Here is a 19139-nt window from a genome sequence, read left to right on the forward strand (position 1 = left end):
ATTTATCTCAATGCAGCTTCTGAAAAAAAAGAAGAAAAAAAAGGCTATTTCTGTGTAAGTTTCTGTGTAATAAATTCTTTGTTGAATCAAATCAAATACTTATTTTTTAATACTACTTTTTGGAATATCTATTTGATACTTTTCTCATTTAACACAATCATAATTTTAAATGATCATTTGGGGGTAATTTCCCAGCCAAATTTGATTCATTTGTAATTAATTAGATTATAATTAATTATCAAATCACGTAATTAATTAGATTAAAAAATGTTACTCGCTTGACAGCCCTAAAAATATATATAAATCTTTATATAGAAATATTCCACACATCTAAACAGAAAAAAAAGAGAATGAAAGAAAAGAAAAGGAAAAAGAGAACACATCACATCACTCTGGTACCTACTGGTGTGGCTCCTGACAGAAGCTACAATATAAAACATATGGAGAGACTGAAACCATCTGTGATTTTATGTATCTGTGCATTCCCAAGACACTGAAGCAGCATTCATTATGAAAATGCCCTGGCTCTTTTCATAAGAACATCTTACCTCTTCAATGTCATTGTCCAGTGCTATGATGCCCAGCGGAGCCGTGAGGTTGGAGCTCCCTGAGATGGTGGTGCCAACCGAGGCTGACTCACTGATGAAGCCCTGGTACGAGGGCCGCTGAAAATATGGTGCCTGGTTGTTCTCGTCCAGAATTTCAATCAGCAGTTCGGCATAGGCAGGAAGAGGGTGACCGTTATCCTGCTCGGCCTGTTCACAAACAAACAAACTAAACTGTCATGGTGAAATTATCTAAAAAGAAAAGCTTAAGGTTGTTATCTGCTTATCCGTATAAACATTAAGGTACAATGATGATGGCTACACTTTAAACTAAGAATACCATGGTATACACATAACATGTTCAAATAAACCGACATTACCAAGCTAAAAAAACAACAAAACATTGGTATAAAGGGACAATGTCCAAGAAAAAAGAAATGGTAAATGTAAATAGATGTACATAAAATATATATTTGCAATATAAAAAAATGCTTTTTATATTTTATAAAGCTTTTTTCAGTATGGTTACTGTTGTTAAGCTAGAGACATGGTTGTAAAGTGTGCAGCCTACCAAATAAAAAGTTATATATTTAAAAAATATATATATATACTGTATATATAATTCATCAAAGGCTTTTAATTCATCTTCACTCATTTCTAATTGAAGTCCAGCCGTTAAAATACGGTCCAAAATTCATGGACCCAAAAAGGCTCAAAATTGGTCTTTGTTTATTGACGAGGAGTGTGTGGATACAGCTCCCGGAATATTTTCATTTCAGTTATGAGCCCCATCCATTACTGCTTTCATTAAGAAGCCATGAAAGACTGCAGTTCTGTAACTCAATAGACACTTCACACACTTAAAATACACACACATACACACATCTGACAATGTTGACAGCGGCAATGTTTTGTTTGTTATTTGGTCTCGAATTTCAGTAAGCTTGAAGCGAACTGAGAATAGCATATCGTTCTTTGTTATTATGAAACGAAGAAATCATAACAGCAAACACAGTCATGCATCGTTTCACAGAGGACACATTTAAATTACCCCTGCTGTTACACTGTTGTTCCACCCAAATCTATGACAGAGCAGAATAATTTCACACTAGCGTTTGCTTCCTCATTTCAATTTCTCTCATTGCGCGCTCTCTCTCTCTCTCTCTGTCTCTCTCTCTTAGCTCAATTCAATTAGAAGATACAGCATGTTTAATGTAATTAAATATACAAAGCTCTATTCCAAAAGCAAGAGAGCTTCCTCGCTGTCTACCACCTACAAAGGCAGCATCCAAACTGAAATGGAATCTAAAGTAAATGATTTGGAACGCTCTATAGGCAGAAACTCTGTGGCATTCAAATAGTGTTCATCGCAGACCCGACAGATTGATTGATAACAAAAGTGCTAAGCTAATGATGTGATACTCTAAGAAGCATAAAAAAAATATATAAAATAGCACTTTTTTATTAGATGGAACTACACTACAATACATATGTTTGTTTGGGGTTGGTAAGAAGTCTCTTATGCTCACTAAGGCTCATTTTATTTGATAAAAAAAATACTATAAACTATATACTACTATATAATGAAAGCCTTCGTTAGTGTGCAGAAATCGAGTTGACAATAATGAGATCGCTGCATACATGTCTATGATCGGCCATCAGTGTTGTGTGTAACGTTTTACAAAGTAACGCGTCACAGTAACGTAACTACTTTTTCGGGTAAAAAGTAGTGTAACGCGCTACTACTGAAAATTTGGTAACGAAACGTAGTTTCTTTTTCAATTCGGCGCAACGTTACTTTTCCCATGGATAAATTTGACACTGCCTTCTCAGCTGCTGTCACGATAAATACGGATGAACCCAAACGCAAACAGGATGTATAACAAATAGTTTATTTACTAACAAACAGGGAAAACAAAACCCACGAGGGAGCAAAACGTAGACAGAACACAAAGAATCTAAACTAGACTATAACTAACAATAACTAGACAATACTCTGGAACAGAAAACTCACAATGACCACACAGAGGTAAAGATCACAATGAACCGACACAAGACAGCAAACACAAGGAGACTAAATAGGAGAACCAATAAGGGGAACAGGTGATGCTAACTAGACAATCATGACAAACGAGGATAACAAGGGGGCGGGGTAAGGTAACGAGACACACAAGCACATGGCCCAAACCAAAGACCATGTGTTGTACACAAACATGGGTCTGCCATGATCCTGTCTCAGAACTAGAGAACTCGAGGACTAGAGGACAGAATCATGACAGCTGCACGCTTGAGAGAAGAGAACTGTTGAGAACTGTTACTATGGTAGTCTACCAACCCTGGAGACCCTGATGTCAAGGACGCTTGCACTCCAAAATGACTGTCAAGGATGACAGCAGACCTACCGGGTGTAATTGTACAGGTAAGCCAATTCGTAATAGCCTATCTGAAAGTTTTATAGTAGCTACAGGCCTACGTGTTGTATCCTAGTCATTAAAGAAAACGATTTAGTTTCATATTTATGTTTAAATAAAAAAAATTAAAAAAATTAAATAAAATGTGCGCAATATATCGGGAAAAAAATGGACTGGGCAGACATGATTTTGACCACTTTATTAAGTTTGTTTTTGTAGAAAACCTTTCTTTAAAGTGAATTTCGTTTTGTATTAATTGTATCTTAATTTTAATCGATGTTTTATCAACCAATTGCCTGAATTTAATAAATAAGAAGTAAATTAAAGAAAACGATTTAGTTTGATATTTATGTTTAAAAAAAAAAAAATGTCATCTATGCTGATTATATGAAAAGTGAAAAGCATGAGTAAGATCATAATTTTGCGCAATATATCGGGAGACAAATGGACTGGGCAGACATGATTTTGACCACTTTATTAAGTTTGTTTTGTAGAAAGCCTTTCTTTAAAGTGAATTTCGTTTTATATTAATTGTATCTTAATTTTAATCAATGTTTTATCAACCAATTGCCTGAATTTAATAAATAAGAAGTAAATATAGCATGCAATAATCATGACATGGAGGCACCTGCGCGTGAACTGGAGCTCTCGCCTCATACTGTAAATGAACCAAAACTCAGATAAGCTACTTGCCTCACAGACCTGAGAAATATATAGAAAGCTTGAAATGTGTACTTTTAAACAAAATATATATATTTTTTCTCTCAAAATCTCTTTTTTCTCCTACTCCCTTGATAGAGTGAGTCGTATGTCTGAAAACTGTCTTCTATATCATAGGCTATCAAGACGCATTTCGCACCGGTGTTGGAGAGCAGGGAAGTTTTATTGGCTGCCTTGACATTGCCGAAATTTAAAGTTCGGTGGATAGGGGGAGCGGAGCGGAGCGGAGAGAAGCGGCGCGTGCGCTCTGCTCATCGCGGAGTGTCGCACTCTACCCCATGATGCAGAGCCGGCTGAGAATAAAAACAGAGAAGTTGCCGCACACAGCAGCGCCAATGAGAAGGACTTTTTTTCATAATAAAGAGCACAAAAGAAATACCTGTTATGTCCTCCATAGTATAACTTTATGTCTACACATTTAGGAACAGATATTGGGTTCTGCCCAAAGTCAAGCAACATAATAGTAACGTAAAAGTAACGAGTAACGTAAAAAGTTACTTTCCAAAGGGGGTAACTAAGTAAAGTAACGGATTACTTTTTTTTTAAAGTACAGAGTAACGAGCAAACACTACTTTTTAAAAGTAACTTCCCCAACACTGTCGGCCATGCTAATCAATGCAACCTTTCATGCCACGATCTTAATATAATGCCATAGATTTAATTGCATTGCTATAATTATAACTTTTCACGAGTGGTTAACATTGAGAGCGGTAATAGTAAAAACGTGCTAAAAGATTTTGAGAGAATTCCACTTGATGTACTTATTTCATATGCAAAGATGTAAGCCAATCACAGCAGAGGGCGTTTACACTGAAGTCACAAAATACACGCCCCTTCAAACAGAGCGTTCAAATCAGAGGTCTAAAATCAGGCAAAATCAAACATTTTTGAAGTAAAAATCATACTAACATTATAAGTGCACCCCAGGAAACATTATGAAACAATAAAACAATGCAGTTCATGACCCATTTAAAGCGTGCAGAATGCTACAGTAGATCTAACACGCCATAACCGTACTTTTTACACTTCTAGTCAAATATTGCGCTGCAAACATCAGTAAGAGCTTTAACTTGTCAATGCTGGAAAATGATCACGGTATAAGCGGGATAATCAACGGCTAGCTGTACATTAAACGATTTGAATGATCGGGTGTTTCTTGGCCTCCATGTTATGCATTAAAATTATTTAATGCGCAGCTAGCCATGGATTATCCTTTACTTATCATCAATCCTTTGATGAATAAAAAGTTAACAGAAAGAACAGCATCAATTCGAAATATACAGTAAATCCTTTGTAACATTATAAATGTCACTTTTGATCAGTTTAGTGCATCCTTGCTGAATAAAATGACATTTATTTTCCTTCAAATAATTGTTTTGAGAGGTAAACAAACCTAGCAGTGTATATTTTATATATATATATATATATATATATATATATATATATATATATATATATATATATATATATATATATATATATTTTGGTATTGAATGATGTATAAAGTTTTTCACTTGGGACTGCAATCTCCATTAAAAGTATATACTATATATATACATATGATGCTGCTTTATCTAGTGATAATCTTTTTTTATCTTTTTATAACTATATAGTCTATTATGCTGCTGCCTACATACTGTAGGTTTTTGAAGAAAACAATAGTGATAGTGTGTACATATAGAAAGTGTGTTCAATTGATGATATTGCTGTAATATAAAGACATTTCCAGAAATGTACTGCAGTTAATACCTGGTGTTATTCTGGTTGTAAAACATTCAGCCAATAATATTGTAAAAATGATGACACTCTTATTGGTGCTCAAATATAAGAGCCTCTGGAAAGAGTGAGCAGGGCGTTCAATGAACCCCTCTTATCTTCACAGTCATCTAGAGCCGATAACCTGATGATATAATGACCTTAATGACGAGAGAGAAGCGCTGGTAAAGCTCTCTGTCCACAGGCTTCAGCAGACGCAGCTCAGCTGTGCTCCTGTTGAGGGAGAAGAATTCTGTGTATGCAGAAGGCTGACCTGAAACGCAGTACAGAGAGACACAAAACTTGTGTTATTATCTTAACAGGGGGGTTATCTACTACTAAGCCATTAAATACATAATAAAAGGGAATTTTATGTCCTATCCCAATTTCTTTAGCCTGGAGTCTTTATAAATACAGCAACAACAGCAGATGTTTAATTCTGAGGGGAAAACATGTAACATTTAAACCCTTTAAACATGTATTAAATAACTGAGTTTCTATTTCAAAATGCATGAATTCTATTTCAAATGTATGGAAACATAAGTCAGTGCAGTTGTGTATGTCATTCTAATTAGAGTACATTTCACATCAGCGAAAAAGTGTAAGAACATTATGCTTTCTCAATAATACAACAATTGGTTTCAGTTGATATATTCTATCAGTACAACTTATCTGCTAGTTGCCAAGCTTAATCTCTGAACACCATTTTAAAAAAAGGTGTTTTCTCTGGTGAGTTTGTCAACTATGTTACAGACAAACTGCATGCCACTACATAAACTGATTAAGGTCTACATTTTAAGTGACTCAAATATTCAGTGTTTGGTATCTATTCTGCCATATGTACATAGATTATTTTAAAAGACTTCTGAGAATTGTATTTTTTTCCAGATACAGTATCTGTGTAAAATTCTCAGCATGGTCGCTAATTTTTTTAAATCAGATATCTACCTTAAAGATCATTTTAATAGTTTTAAAGGTATAGTGGAGGATTTTTCCGAATTTTAGAAAAGAACCGCCCTCTCCACTTGCACATGCGCAACACTCTACCTGCTCCCGAGAGGGAACGCCTATTAAACGTGTGCGAGAGAGCATGCACGAGCCCAGTTCTCCTCGTGCATGCTCTGTTTACAATTTGCTGTCGGCATCGCTCATACATGCTTACTTGCAAGAACGTACGACGGCCTTACGTAAACATATCACCAGAATGATTGACAATTAGGAGGACCAATAGTCTTGATGATCCACCCGGAAAAAGAAAATCCTCCACTATACCTTTAAGAGATGTAAAACTCCATTCTGTAAACTATACCCTGAAATAATATCGGAAGCACCAATATAGATATTTAAAATGTCACATATAGCTGATGCAAGTAACAGTTGACTGGGCACATTGTGACAATGACACCCAAGTGATTTAAAGGTAAAAATATATCATATGTTTAAACTTTATAAAATAAACAGTATATAGTTAATTCAGTAAAATTAGTGAAACATCCCTTATCCTTCCTCATCTTGATTACCCCTTATGCGCGTGCACATGCTTATGTTCACACAGACCGTCTGTAACACGGTTACTACACTTTAGAATTAATTATGAATTATTAACATTAATTTTGAACCTGTAATAGTAGTTCTTACTAGTTCTCTGCGAGGTATGAGAAAAATAGTAGTTACTGATTAGCTAATAGTAAAGCGAAGTAGTTTTTTGTTAGTTAATAGCAGTTACTAGAATGTTAATATATTTCGTCACTCATTTGTTCCTGTTATTTATTAAAGATGGAACCGTATTCTAAAGAGTTACAACTCAGTCTCCTCTGACACATTTAATGTTAAATTATGATAAAAAACTAGTCTATGGCAAATATTTCATTCTCATCAATGGAAATGAAATGTAATCTAAATTATAGAATGACTTGTGTGTCTATTTTTCAACACTTGCAAAATATCTGCATTGAAGTACCTACCAACCAGTATGAAGTACAGGATTCCGGGTCTTTCCGAGGGCGGCTGGATGTTTCTGTCCTGGTCTATGGCTCGAATGGGAGGAGTCACATTCAGAGGGTTCACTTTACTCTAGAAAAAACGGAGACAGAAATAGTTGACTATGAAATCAAAGTTGGCTAAATAAGTTCAATATGTAATGTCAATAAATTTTTTATTTCTATTTTTTTCAGCCTCGACTGAATGCAAAAGTTGCACATTTTTCACCAAAAACCAAACGATCTGAACTATGCTATCCATATTGCTTTTATATCCCGGTAACACTTTACCATAAGGTCCCATTAGTTAATGTTAGTTAATGCATGATCTAACATTAAGTAACAATGAGAATACATTTGTTGCAGTATTTATACATAAACATTAGTTAATACAAATACAACTGTTCATTGTCAGTTTAATAATGTATTAGTACATTTTTAAATGAACATTATCTAAGATTAATAAATTCGGTCACACTTTAGATTAGGGTCCAATTTTCACTATTAACTACGACTTTTGCCTCAATAAACTCCTAATAAAAAAAAAAAAAAAAAAAAAAGTTAAGTTTAGGTATTGGGTAGGATTAATGGATGTAGAATATGATCATGCAGAATAAGGCATAAACAGCCAATATCCTAGTAATGTGCATGCTAATAAGCAACTAGTTCATAGTGATAATCTGATCCTAAATTAAAGTGTTACCATAAATTCTTAAGAAGATTTTTTAGTTAACTAATGTTAATAAATGTAACCTTATTGTAAAGTGTTACCTGTATCTCTATACTTTTGTGTGCATGTCAACAAATTATCTCATCTGTATACTTTTATTTCTCCAAAAAAATTCTCCAAACAAAGCTGATGCATAAATAAAACATTCTGAGATCTCCATTAGGTCTTGAGCTATCAAAGAGCATCCACTGAGGAGAGTTTTCCTCTGGGCTAAAAGCAAAACTCTTGGGACACTTGACTGTACTAATCTGTGAGTGCATTTCATGCAGACAAATATGGCCTCTAGCAGATATGATAATAAGAAGCATCTCCTTTGGGATGGGTGCTTCATTAAAATGGCTGTCTAAATACAAGCACACAATGTTAAATATGTGAGCGCTGTAAATCAGAATTCTTGTCCACCTGAGACATTTAAAACTACCCATAATCCCCCCTCCAGCAGGCATTAGGCCGATTAATCTGTGCCTGGAGACAGGAAAAAGACTTTCGAACCATATCCCAGCTCTAATTGTGAAATATGTGACCCCATTAATTACCACTATTCCTGCCAAAGGAAGTGAGAAAGAAACAGTTCGGAATGGAACACTAGCAGAATGCTTACTGCATACTGCGCATTACACACTGATTTCTGATTTATTTATTTAAAAACAGTATCTGGAACAGAACACATTATGTATTGATACAGAATATGTTCGCAATAACTTATTAAAATACTACTCTTACAATTCCTGCAGTGTAAAGTATACTGTGTGTAGCATGTGCATTTTCAGTATGTATGAGAAGATAACAAGCCAGTTGCAAACATGCAAGGTAATGAGTTTGTGTGACTACAATGTAGCATAAAACTTTTTAAAACCGTTGCACAATGCATCCATTCAGAACATAGTAATTTCAAATCATAGTATTCTGCATTGCTTCACCCCATTATGCATGTTTAATTTAGTGAGTGAAATAAATTATCGCAAATAAATAAATAAATACTACCATCAGTTTTTTTAATTCAGCAAGAATATCTTAATTTACCAAAAATTTTTTTAATATTTATAATGTTGCACAATATTTATATTTTAAATACATGCTGTTTACATGACTTTCTAATCATAATCATAAAAAAAAAAAAAAAAGTTTCACGATTGCCACAAAATATTAAGCAGCACAACTGTTTTCAACATTGACTATAATACGAAATGTTTCTTGAGCACCAAATCATATTAGAATGATTTCTGAAGGATCATGTGACACTGAAGACTGGCGTAATGATGCTGAAAATTCACAGGAATAAATTACATTTTCATATTCAAATAGAAGTTATTTTCAATAAAAATATTAAATAAATAATAATTCACAATACTAATGTTTTTACTGTGGTTTTTATTGAAAAGAAAAAAAAAATCTAATGAATGCAGCATTGGTGAACAAAAGATACATTTTGTACTGTAGTTTGAATTTTAAACCATGCTTTATTTTAATATTCATTAACTTAACTTTTGACAGATTAAATAAAGACTTATATCATAGTATTTTTGCACAGAAAATGTACATATTCAGTATTCATACAGGCGTACTGCAGAAAGGCTAGGAGTTGTGTGCTAATATCCTTCTCCAAACAAACAGTAACGGCAGATCAACAGATATGAATAGAAGATGCACTAAAATCCAACAAAAATGATCTAAACAAAATGGATTCCCTCACACACACTAATCCTTCATAATTTCTGAGATAATCATAGAACAGCAGGAAAAGCGAAGAAACAAAAGAGATTGTCTCTGTAAAAGTGCAAGAACTGCAGTAAGCAGAATGCAAAAAGAGAAAGTTAAACTGCTGGAAATGAAGCAAATCTGCAGCACATTTATTCAGTGCAGAAACTGGCAGCCGTTGGGAACGCAGCTTCTGCAGTGGAAAACATTTTTAGCATAAATTACAGAAGTCCCCCCTTAGCAAAGATCAGCCTTGGCCGTTTTTTTTTTTTCTCCATGTGGTTTGGTTCCAGAACGACCCATCTCCTCAGAGGTCTGCCCACCCAATCTCACCTCAACTGGGTTCTGATTTCATCAAACCTTTACGTCTTGGCTTTGATGAGTGATGAACCCTGTGGTTTTACTGAGGGCCTCATCCTGCTTTTTCTCTACTCCCTGTCCCTGATCTCATTCAATCTGTACCAGCTAACTTTCATCATCTTATCTCATCTAAATCCCTCGTTTCTCACCCTTCCTGTCCCTGCTGTATGAGCCTCATCTTTAGCCAAGCACAGGTCAGTAGAGCAACGCATGATGGGAAATATGAAAGGACTGACATTTAACTGGTAAAGGGTCAAGAAAACATCAACAACACTATGACACAAATACTGAGCAGGTCCATACAATGTCCAGTGAAGACTTCAAAATGTCCTGCAAGAGTCCATGAACAAGATGTGATTATTACAAGAAGATAACCAAATGTTCATGATTGGAGTGTTGACCCCTCAAAATACACTGTCAATTGCTGCATTCTGCAGTCAAACATGCTTATATTACAACCGCTGATGTATAATTTTTTATACCATTTCAATGTGCAATTTACATATTGAGGTCAGCAATGATGACATTAATACTTTTATTCTGCAGGGACTTAACACAATTAAATAGATCAAAAGTGACACTTATAATGTTACAAAAGATTTATATTTCAAATAAATACTGTTCTTTTGAACTTCCTGTTTATTCAAGTAAAAATTTATCAAGGTTTCCACAAAAATATTAGACTGCACAACTGCTTTCAACATTGATAATAATTGTTCCCTTTCAAGGGAACTCGAGCTGTGTCGAAACGCTGTGGGAACACCTCTGCATGATTGCGTCGTGATTGCGTCATGAAGCACATATGAAACTAGTCCAATGGCGTGACAGAACGTCATGTGACGTCTTTGACCAGGAAAATATAAAGCACAACTGAACCAAACAGCGTCAGCTTCTGTGTCTTCAGCAAGCGCTCTATGTGAATCTATGTCCCTGGTGTTTTGTGTCTGTCTTAGAATTTGCTAGGCAGGAGTTTTCACCCATATATACAGTATATATAAATAAAACTTTATAATGGCGAGCGAACAAAATTTCAATAGTGTGTTATCCCTACCCAATCTACATCACGGGTGGGGATACCCATGTATTGTGTGTTGTTCGTTTGGGCACAGCACACTCAGTCAGCCCTCGATGGGGCTGAATATGAGCATTGTTGTGAGACAGTTGAGAACGCTGTGCTCCCGCCGATCGCTCTTTGAGGAGGGGGAACCCCCCAAACTTGCGAACCGCAAATGGATCTGGCAGAGAGGTTAGAGACAGGCTTCTCCCTTTCTCTGCCTTCACCTGCCAGGTCCAGTGTCTCATCTCAGGTAGGAAACACGCTTTGCGGTTACATCCACCCCAAATGAGGCACCGGTACTGCAATTATCCAGTTCTGAGGAGCTGAATGTTGTAGTTATCGAAACAGACTCGCCACTTCATGTGAAGCAAACAGCCTTTTGAATCGTGCCCTCACTACATTACGAGCGAGTATACGCAGTTAAAGTATTTGTTTGGGGGCTGTGCATGCACGTTAGTGTGGACTGACAGTTTCATTTATAAAAATACTTCCCTATGTGTAGAAAAACACACGCACTATCTGAAGATTTAGCTCCGTCCCTGTTGAGTCTTAACCAGCTCGGATCTCACGCTTGCTGAGGCAGCGCGTAGATTATGGGTCAACATAAAGAATCTACGGCTCGGATCTCGCGTTGCCTCGGTCCGCAATATATTTATAATGCGGAGGAAACTGAGCTCAAGGAGTTCCCCTTTCTCTCTTTTTCCTATTATCACAACTAAAATGTGTGTTTGCAAGCTATGATTCTTTTTCTATTCAAATATGACTATTCAGCCTGTAATTCTGATTGTTATTGGCTGCATTTAAATTTGATAAATTAAATATCTTTCTGGCTTTTTAGCTGCATAAAATACTATGCACTTTCTAAATCCATGTTTATGGTAAGGGCACGCGCTGAATGCTTCGTGCCCTTTCTAAAATCCATGCTTATGCTAAGGGCACGCGCCGAGTGCTTTGTGCCCTTTCTAAAATCCGTACTTATGGTAAAACGGTTCTGAGGACCGTTATTATCTCTAAGTAGGCCAAGAAGCCCGACGCCAGTGGTGTCGGACTTCTGAGGGTACACCCCTCCGCGGGGAAGATGGTTTCCACCTCATTATACGGTTCCTGTCTCCCCTCGGTGCCCTCATGGGGCCGGTCTGCCACCCCGCCTTCATGCCGGGGCGCAGAGGGTCCCAGCGAGTTTTTACCCGAGGGTTGCTCGCTCCCTCTGAAGAGGGCACTAGAGCGGTCAGGCCAGTTGTTCCCTGCCATTGCACTGCTTCAGGGCACTGTGCCTGCTGTTCGAAATACACCCCTCCGTGGGGAAGACAGTTAACACCTCATTATACAGTGCCCGTCTCCCCTCGGTACCCTCAGGGTGCCGGTCTGCCAACCCCGCCTTCATGCCGGGGCGCAGAGGGTCCCAACGAGTTTTTACCCGAGGGTAGCTCACTCCCTCCGAGGAGGGCACTAGAGTGGTCAGGCCAGTTGTTCCCTGCCGGTGCGCCGCTTCAGGGCACTGTGCCTGCTGTTCGAAATATAACAGAGGCCAGTCTTGAGAAACTGGTATCCTTAGTAGATCTTCTGGCAGATTTGAAATGTCTACCAAATATATCTCGCTGGGTCCTGCAGGCAGGAGAACTTCGGTCGAGCCAAGGCTGACCTGTTCGAATTCCAAGAGACCACACATTGTCCACTGTGGTTCTCACTCAGCCATCCAGCCCCTCTGGGGTTGGACGCTATGGTGCAGACGTGGCCGACGTCATGTCTGTACGCATTTCCCCCGATTGCTCTGCTCCCAGAAGTTCTGTAAAGGGTTCGCCAGGATGGGGCAGTCTACTGCTAGTACCCCTATTCTGGCCGGCCCGAGTACGGTTTGCGGACCTAGTGTCTCTAATCGATGGCTCTCCTCTGGAGATCAGGAGGGACCTACTCTCTCAGGCGAGTGGGTCGATCCTTCACCCCCGCCCAGAACTGTGGAAACTGTGGGCCTTCTGAGGGGACCCAGCTCATAAAATTCTGGTCTCTCAACTGAGGTTGTGGAGACCATTCTCCACTCCAGAGCTCCATCCACAAGAAAACGGTATGCCTTGAAGTGGAGACTTCTCACTTCCTGGTGTGGAGAGACCCAGTTAACTGCCCAGTGGGCGCAGTGCTGGAGTTCCTGCAGGATCATGTGACACTGAAGAATGTCAGTTATTCAGCTTTGCCATAAATAAATGACATTTTAAAATATATGTAAATAGAAAACAGTTGTTTTCGGCTACGTTTACATGACAATGATGTACTAAAAAAAATGTTCCTTTGCTTTTAAAACGATCTCTGTTCAGACGGATCCGCGAAAAAGATAAAAAACGCTGTTAGACAGCCAGGACAGTAGTTTGTGATGTCACTTTGTAAAGACAAACTTACGTGCCTATAGCCTGAACACGTAATATGACGTCACCGTTTTCACAAATCCACATTTGTAGTTTACACAGAGGCGATTTGAAAAACTCAGTTGAAAACGGTTTTGCATAACCGACCCCTTAAATTGTAATAATATTTCACAATATTACTGTTTCTGTATGTTTAATCAAACAAGCATAAGATAAATATTTCAAAAACATAACAAAATTTCCCCAAACTCTTGAATAGTATTGTACATCAAACAGTCAGTGAGTGGTGCATAGGCTTGCTGTGTGAGACTGAATTATTAATACGCATACAGTGCATAGTTTATTTATTTCTTTATAGTTCAAGGCACAATCTCATGCACATACCCTGCTCTCAAGCACTCAAAGCCTTTCTCTAAGAGAGCATAGCATCTATCCAGGGCTGCCCACTGTATAGCCTCAGGTCACCCTGTCCTGCTCAATGGGTCACAGATGAAGTGTTTCAGTCAAGTTAAGACATCTTCCTGGTTTTATATCTTGCTATGCCAGCTGTTGCATACAGCATCATAGTCATAGCCCGTGACTGAAAGCAGGATCTGACAACATCCTTGCTGGAAAATCCAGGCAAAACTATCTTAAGGCGGTCATTGATTTTACGTTGCTTCTAGTTTTAAAATAACCATTTGGGACCAGCTAGAAACTATGGTCATTAGATGGCCTAGATCAGTGTTTCCCAACCTTTTTTCAGGCACGACACCCTTTAAAAAAATTCAAAAATACCCTACACTAGTGTCGTTGTGACAATATTTTCGTGTGTATTTGACCGTAAGAGCAACAAGCCACGAAAAAGAGGCTTTATGTGTACGCACTGGGAATGAAATTATGCGCAACCCCCGCAAATCAACGCCGAAAACTTACGATTTGCATTTTTATTATAAAGTTGTGTGTGTTATTTGTTGTTATTAGAGACATCCGAGATTGATGGTACATAATCTATATTTTTTTTACACATTTACCAACTTTAAAATGTTGGATGGAGTTTTTACACGACAACCCTGCTCTCGCCAGACGGCACCCCGGTTTGGAAACGCTGGCCTAGATCAAGTTGAAGACCATCTTGGTCAAGTTTTTAAGATCTGGTAAATCAGACCTTAACCCCCACCCCTCCTTAAGTTATGGAGGGAAAGTTAAACATTTGAAGACCTTTTTGACCTTTTTGACCATTTGAAGACCTGAGGTTTTTTGTGAGTTCTTACCAAGTCAGTGAGCTCAGGAATAGCCACACGGTATGTGATGGGGTTACAGTCCTGTGTGTTGTTGACCAGAACACACGGGAGGAACATGGGACCTAGATCATCTCCATCTGAAACATCCAGAGTTAGAGTAGTGGTTGCTGTGCGACGACTTCCTGGAAACGGAGCCCGGTCCTAGAAAGAAAAAAGCTGGCATGTTACCATAGATACCTAGACCTTCAGATACAACGTTCACAGATCTGTATACAGAGAGACAACAAAAAGGATAATGAGAGCATAAAAAAATAGGTGAAAGGACAATAATCCCCCCCCCCCCCCAAAAAAATAAATAAATTCTTAAATGATCTACTCTATTTCATAAGCTATAAGCTCTATAAGCATTTTTTTTTTTACTTAAAGCTTAATTAATGAACATATATAATTTGTATATCAACAATTGTATCACTTTGAACCTCTTATAAAATATAAACTTTATAGACCAACAAATTAATAAATAAAATATATAGGTAAATTAATCACAAAATATAAATGTAGTAAAATCTAATTCACCAAGCTGTATTAGGGTCTAAATAAATATTTAGAATCAAAGTTACTTCTTTCCTCCAATTAGATTTCAGTGTTTGAGAGAGAACTCAGTAACAAACCCATCCCCTCATCTTTCACATCCTGAAATGATTCGATTTTCTTCAAGGAGAGCTGTTGCAGCCCTGATGTAAGGCATTTATTTGAGCCATTTGGCTCTATGAAAACATGCTTATGGCCTCTGGGGTCTGGACACCTCACAGAGATGCTGTTCTAGACGGGTTTAAAGCTAGTTGTGTATGCAGCTCATGTGATGGTGAAGGGATGCATTTGGAAGTGAATCAGGATGCCGGTTATTCAGTGACAGCTATACGGAGGTGCCTGGAATTTTAAAAAAGTGCATTGTGCAAACTGGCAACCTAACAGGCCAGACACCGGTTGACCAAAAAGTCAAGGTTATTTTTTTATCTACAGGAAATGTTACGGAGTAAGTACTCATTTAGCAGACATCTTTATCCAAAGTAACTTACAGCTCATCGCTCACTCCTTACAGGGATCGAATTGGTTTTTCCTTATGTTTAAACCTGCTTTTAGCCTCTTAATATCCTTGATGTGTCATTACAAGTGCACAGCCAATGACCGAAAACAGGATGTAAATACAGGTATTTGCGCTGGCTTAAATAACATCATTTTTATTCTTATCTTTCACATCTACTGCAGTCAGATTCACCCGCGTTCACTCTGAAGGAATCACTCACATTGGCTGTGCACTTGTAATGACACATCAAGGATATTAAGAGGCTAAAAGCAGGTTTAAACATTGCCCCATTGAAGTCAACAGGGTGCAAATGTTACAAAGAGGATAACACGGTGTAGGCAACACCGATTTTTGTCGTTGTTCTCTGTATTGACAGCACTCCAAATGTACAAAAAAATGAGCTCAATGTTAAAATTGACCGGAGTTCTCCTTTAAGTTGTACTATTGGCAGTGTAGCTCTAAGCAGGCGAACTTATGCACAATACTCACAACCACAAATTCAAACTCACAAACCCTCAAAAATAAACTCAAAAACTCTCAAACGCAAACTCACAAATGCAAAAACTCCACTGTAAACTTGCAAGTGCTATTTCCTCTCAACTCTCAAACTCCCAAACACAAAACTCTCAAACATAAACTTGAAAGTACAAATTAAAAAGTATAACCTCACCAACGCAAATTGAAAAACTCTCAAATGCAATGTCAAACACTCTCAAATGCAAACTGAAACTTCAAACACAAACTCTCAAACAACTATACTAAAGCCAAAGTAACCAATAAATAAATAAATAAATACAATTTCCAACAGCATTCACCAGTTACATATTACACATTGTCAATATTGGACGAATTTTCTTTTACTCATAAATCATTACTATCGGTCACCCTTTGCGTCTGTCGGTGGGTTTTGCAAATGTTTAACCTATGAAAAGATTTAAAAAGAGCTTGTGACTATAACTTGTAACTCCATTGGCTCCTCAAACTGTCAGAAAAACCTCACAACTTCGCCACCGCCTCTATTGTGTTTAATCCATTTCCCGAAAAGTAGCATTTTTGGAGATACAAGGTTTCTGTCTGACAGCGGCAATATATTACTATATTAGTCCTCTAAGTTCAGCTGTGTCTCCTTATTAACCTTGTTTGTACCACTATTTAAATTCCTTTGGTCTCTCAGTTCATTGTTGGTCGATGTCTGTGCACTTGCACACTGTTTCGTTTGTTGGCTTGTTCATAATAAATCTTATGTTCTTTTATAATCATCTTTGTCTTCTGTGGATCTAAGCGTTACGGTTACATATACGGTTATTAAGATATTTTATCATGCTAGTCTCATGATAACATGTGAAGTGTTTAAGCTTTTGGGCTGCCTTGCCCTAAAGACTTCAAGAGTCTTTGTAAGTGCATTATTGTAAACACAATTTTAAAATGTATTATCTCTGATAATTAACAGCATGTCAATATAGCTTAAGTTGTATTTGCCCTGAAACAATCCTCTTACATGCATTAAGAGTACAAGATCGCTGTGAAATCATTGTATTACAGTGAAGAATGTTTTATGTGTTAATAATCTTACATTGGCCTGGACTATAATTAGATAGCGAGTTCTCTCCTCATAGTTCAGCCGCTCTGCCAAAACAATGTTACCAGACAGAGTCCCAGCAACCTGCACGGTCCTGTTTGACATCTGAAGCGGAGAGATAAAAAGAGAGATTGCAGTATTTTAAATAAAACATGACAGTTTGAAAGTTCAATATTCATGCATAATGTCACTAAATTAATCATTAATTACAATGAAGAACTTGAGTGTAACTGCAGAAGGTCTGTTTGATCTGAGGAAATACCGGGTCATTTGGGTTGTACTGAATGGCGTATTCAATCTGTCCGTTTGGTCCGTCATCAATATCCGTGGCTCCATTGTTTCCTGAGAAGCCGGTAAAGATGGTGGTACCGACAGGAGTGAGCTAGAGCGATATCATTAAAAAACACAAGAAAACAAACATCAGACACTGGCTATATGCTTGTGTAACAACACAGCAACTCGTATAGGGCTCAGATGTGACCCATGTGACCCATATAGTGTGTGTGTGTGTGTGTGTTCCTTTTTGATCCCCTTAGAAGACAGACTAGACGAGAACATAAGAGGAAGAAAAAAAAAAACAAGAAACCGACACAGAGTGAAAAAACTAAAAAACAAGGAGAAAACAACAGACAGCGAAAGTCAAACCGGAAAGAGAGAGCACAACCTGCACACAAATACACACACCACTGAAATTAAAATAACAGGTTAGGGTCATTCTACAGATGCGGTAACATTTCCATCAGGTTAACATATCAATAATACATTTAACCTATACTGTGCTATATTAAATAATTTCCCTTCTTTCTTATTATATATAAAGTCTCAATAAACAATTTCAGATTTTTTTTTTTCACATATATTAATGATTTACCCATAGCTGGCACATTCATCTGTCAGTGGTGTTACACATAATTGAAAGGTAATAGGAATCAATTACAGCAGTGACAGTAAATTCATAAATAAATTGATAGTCAATATGGTGGAAGATATTACAAAAAGACAAATGGCAGCATTAATCTTCAAATCACTTATGATATTTTCAAACAAATTCAAAAACTTTTTACAAATGAGTAATTCATGCATTATCTTTTGATAAAAAATGCTGGATTAATCACTTCTGCTTGTATTCTACAAGCATTATAAAAAAATAGGGGAAAAACACAAAACTGTATTACAAAGTAGAGATTTTCAAAATGATAACTGAAAATATTTTTCAAACCGTATATGTTTTTATTCAGCCATTTGAATGTCTTTCTGCTGTGACCACAATGTGCAATGTCCCATGTAATTGCATGTTACATTGAATAATTGAAGAGATGGAAGGGATGAAGCCAAAACAATTTTTGGAAAACAACCTGACAATCTGGAGCTAATCTCATCTTGATTGGAATTCTGAGGTCAATGTCAGCATCTCTGAGGACCCACACATACAGTATCAGTCTACAGTGCACTGCCTCTGGGGCTCCAAATCACCCAGAAAACCCATAAACCAAGGCACGGCCAAAAGCAACTCACATGATCACATCTGCCACCACTACCTGATACTTTCCCCTCTGACTTCATCACTTCACTGTATTTATCCTCCCTCTCTTTTTCATTTCACATGTAAAGGAGGAGAGAGGCAGAAAGAAAAGAATG

At 37.4% G+C, this 19139-nt stretch overlaps 1 protein-coding gene across 1 annotated transcript in view; it reads right to left on the minus strand.

Annotated features, from left to right (window-relative positions):
- pcdh15a (protocadherin-related 15a) overlaps window positions 1-19139 on the minus strand; it is a 254858-nt gene that overhangs the window by 139841 nt on the left and 95878 nt on the right. The window contains 6 exon segments of the mRNA XM_084392191.1: window positions 549-755; window positions 5593-5705; window positions 7396-7504; window positions 14866-15036; window positions 17496-17606; window positions 17764-17883. Of these exon segments, the coding sequence (XP_084248317.1) occupies window positions 549-755; window positions 5593-5705; window positions 7396-7504; window positions 14866-15036; window positions 17496-17606; window positions 17764-17883 (831 nt within the window).

This window comes from Rutilus rutilus, assembly GCF_951802725.1.
Source record: "Rutilus rutilus genome assembly, chromosome: 20".
NCBI lineage: Eukaryota > Metazoa > Chordata > Actinopteri > Cypriniformes > Leuciscidae > Rutilus > Rutilus rutilus.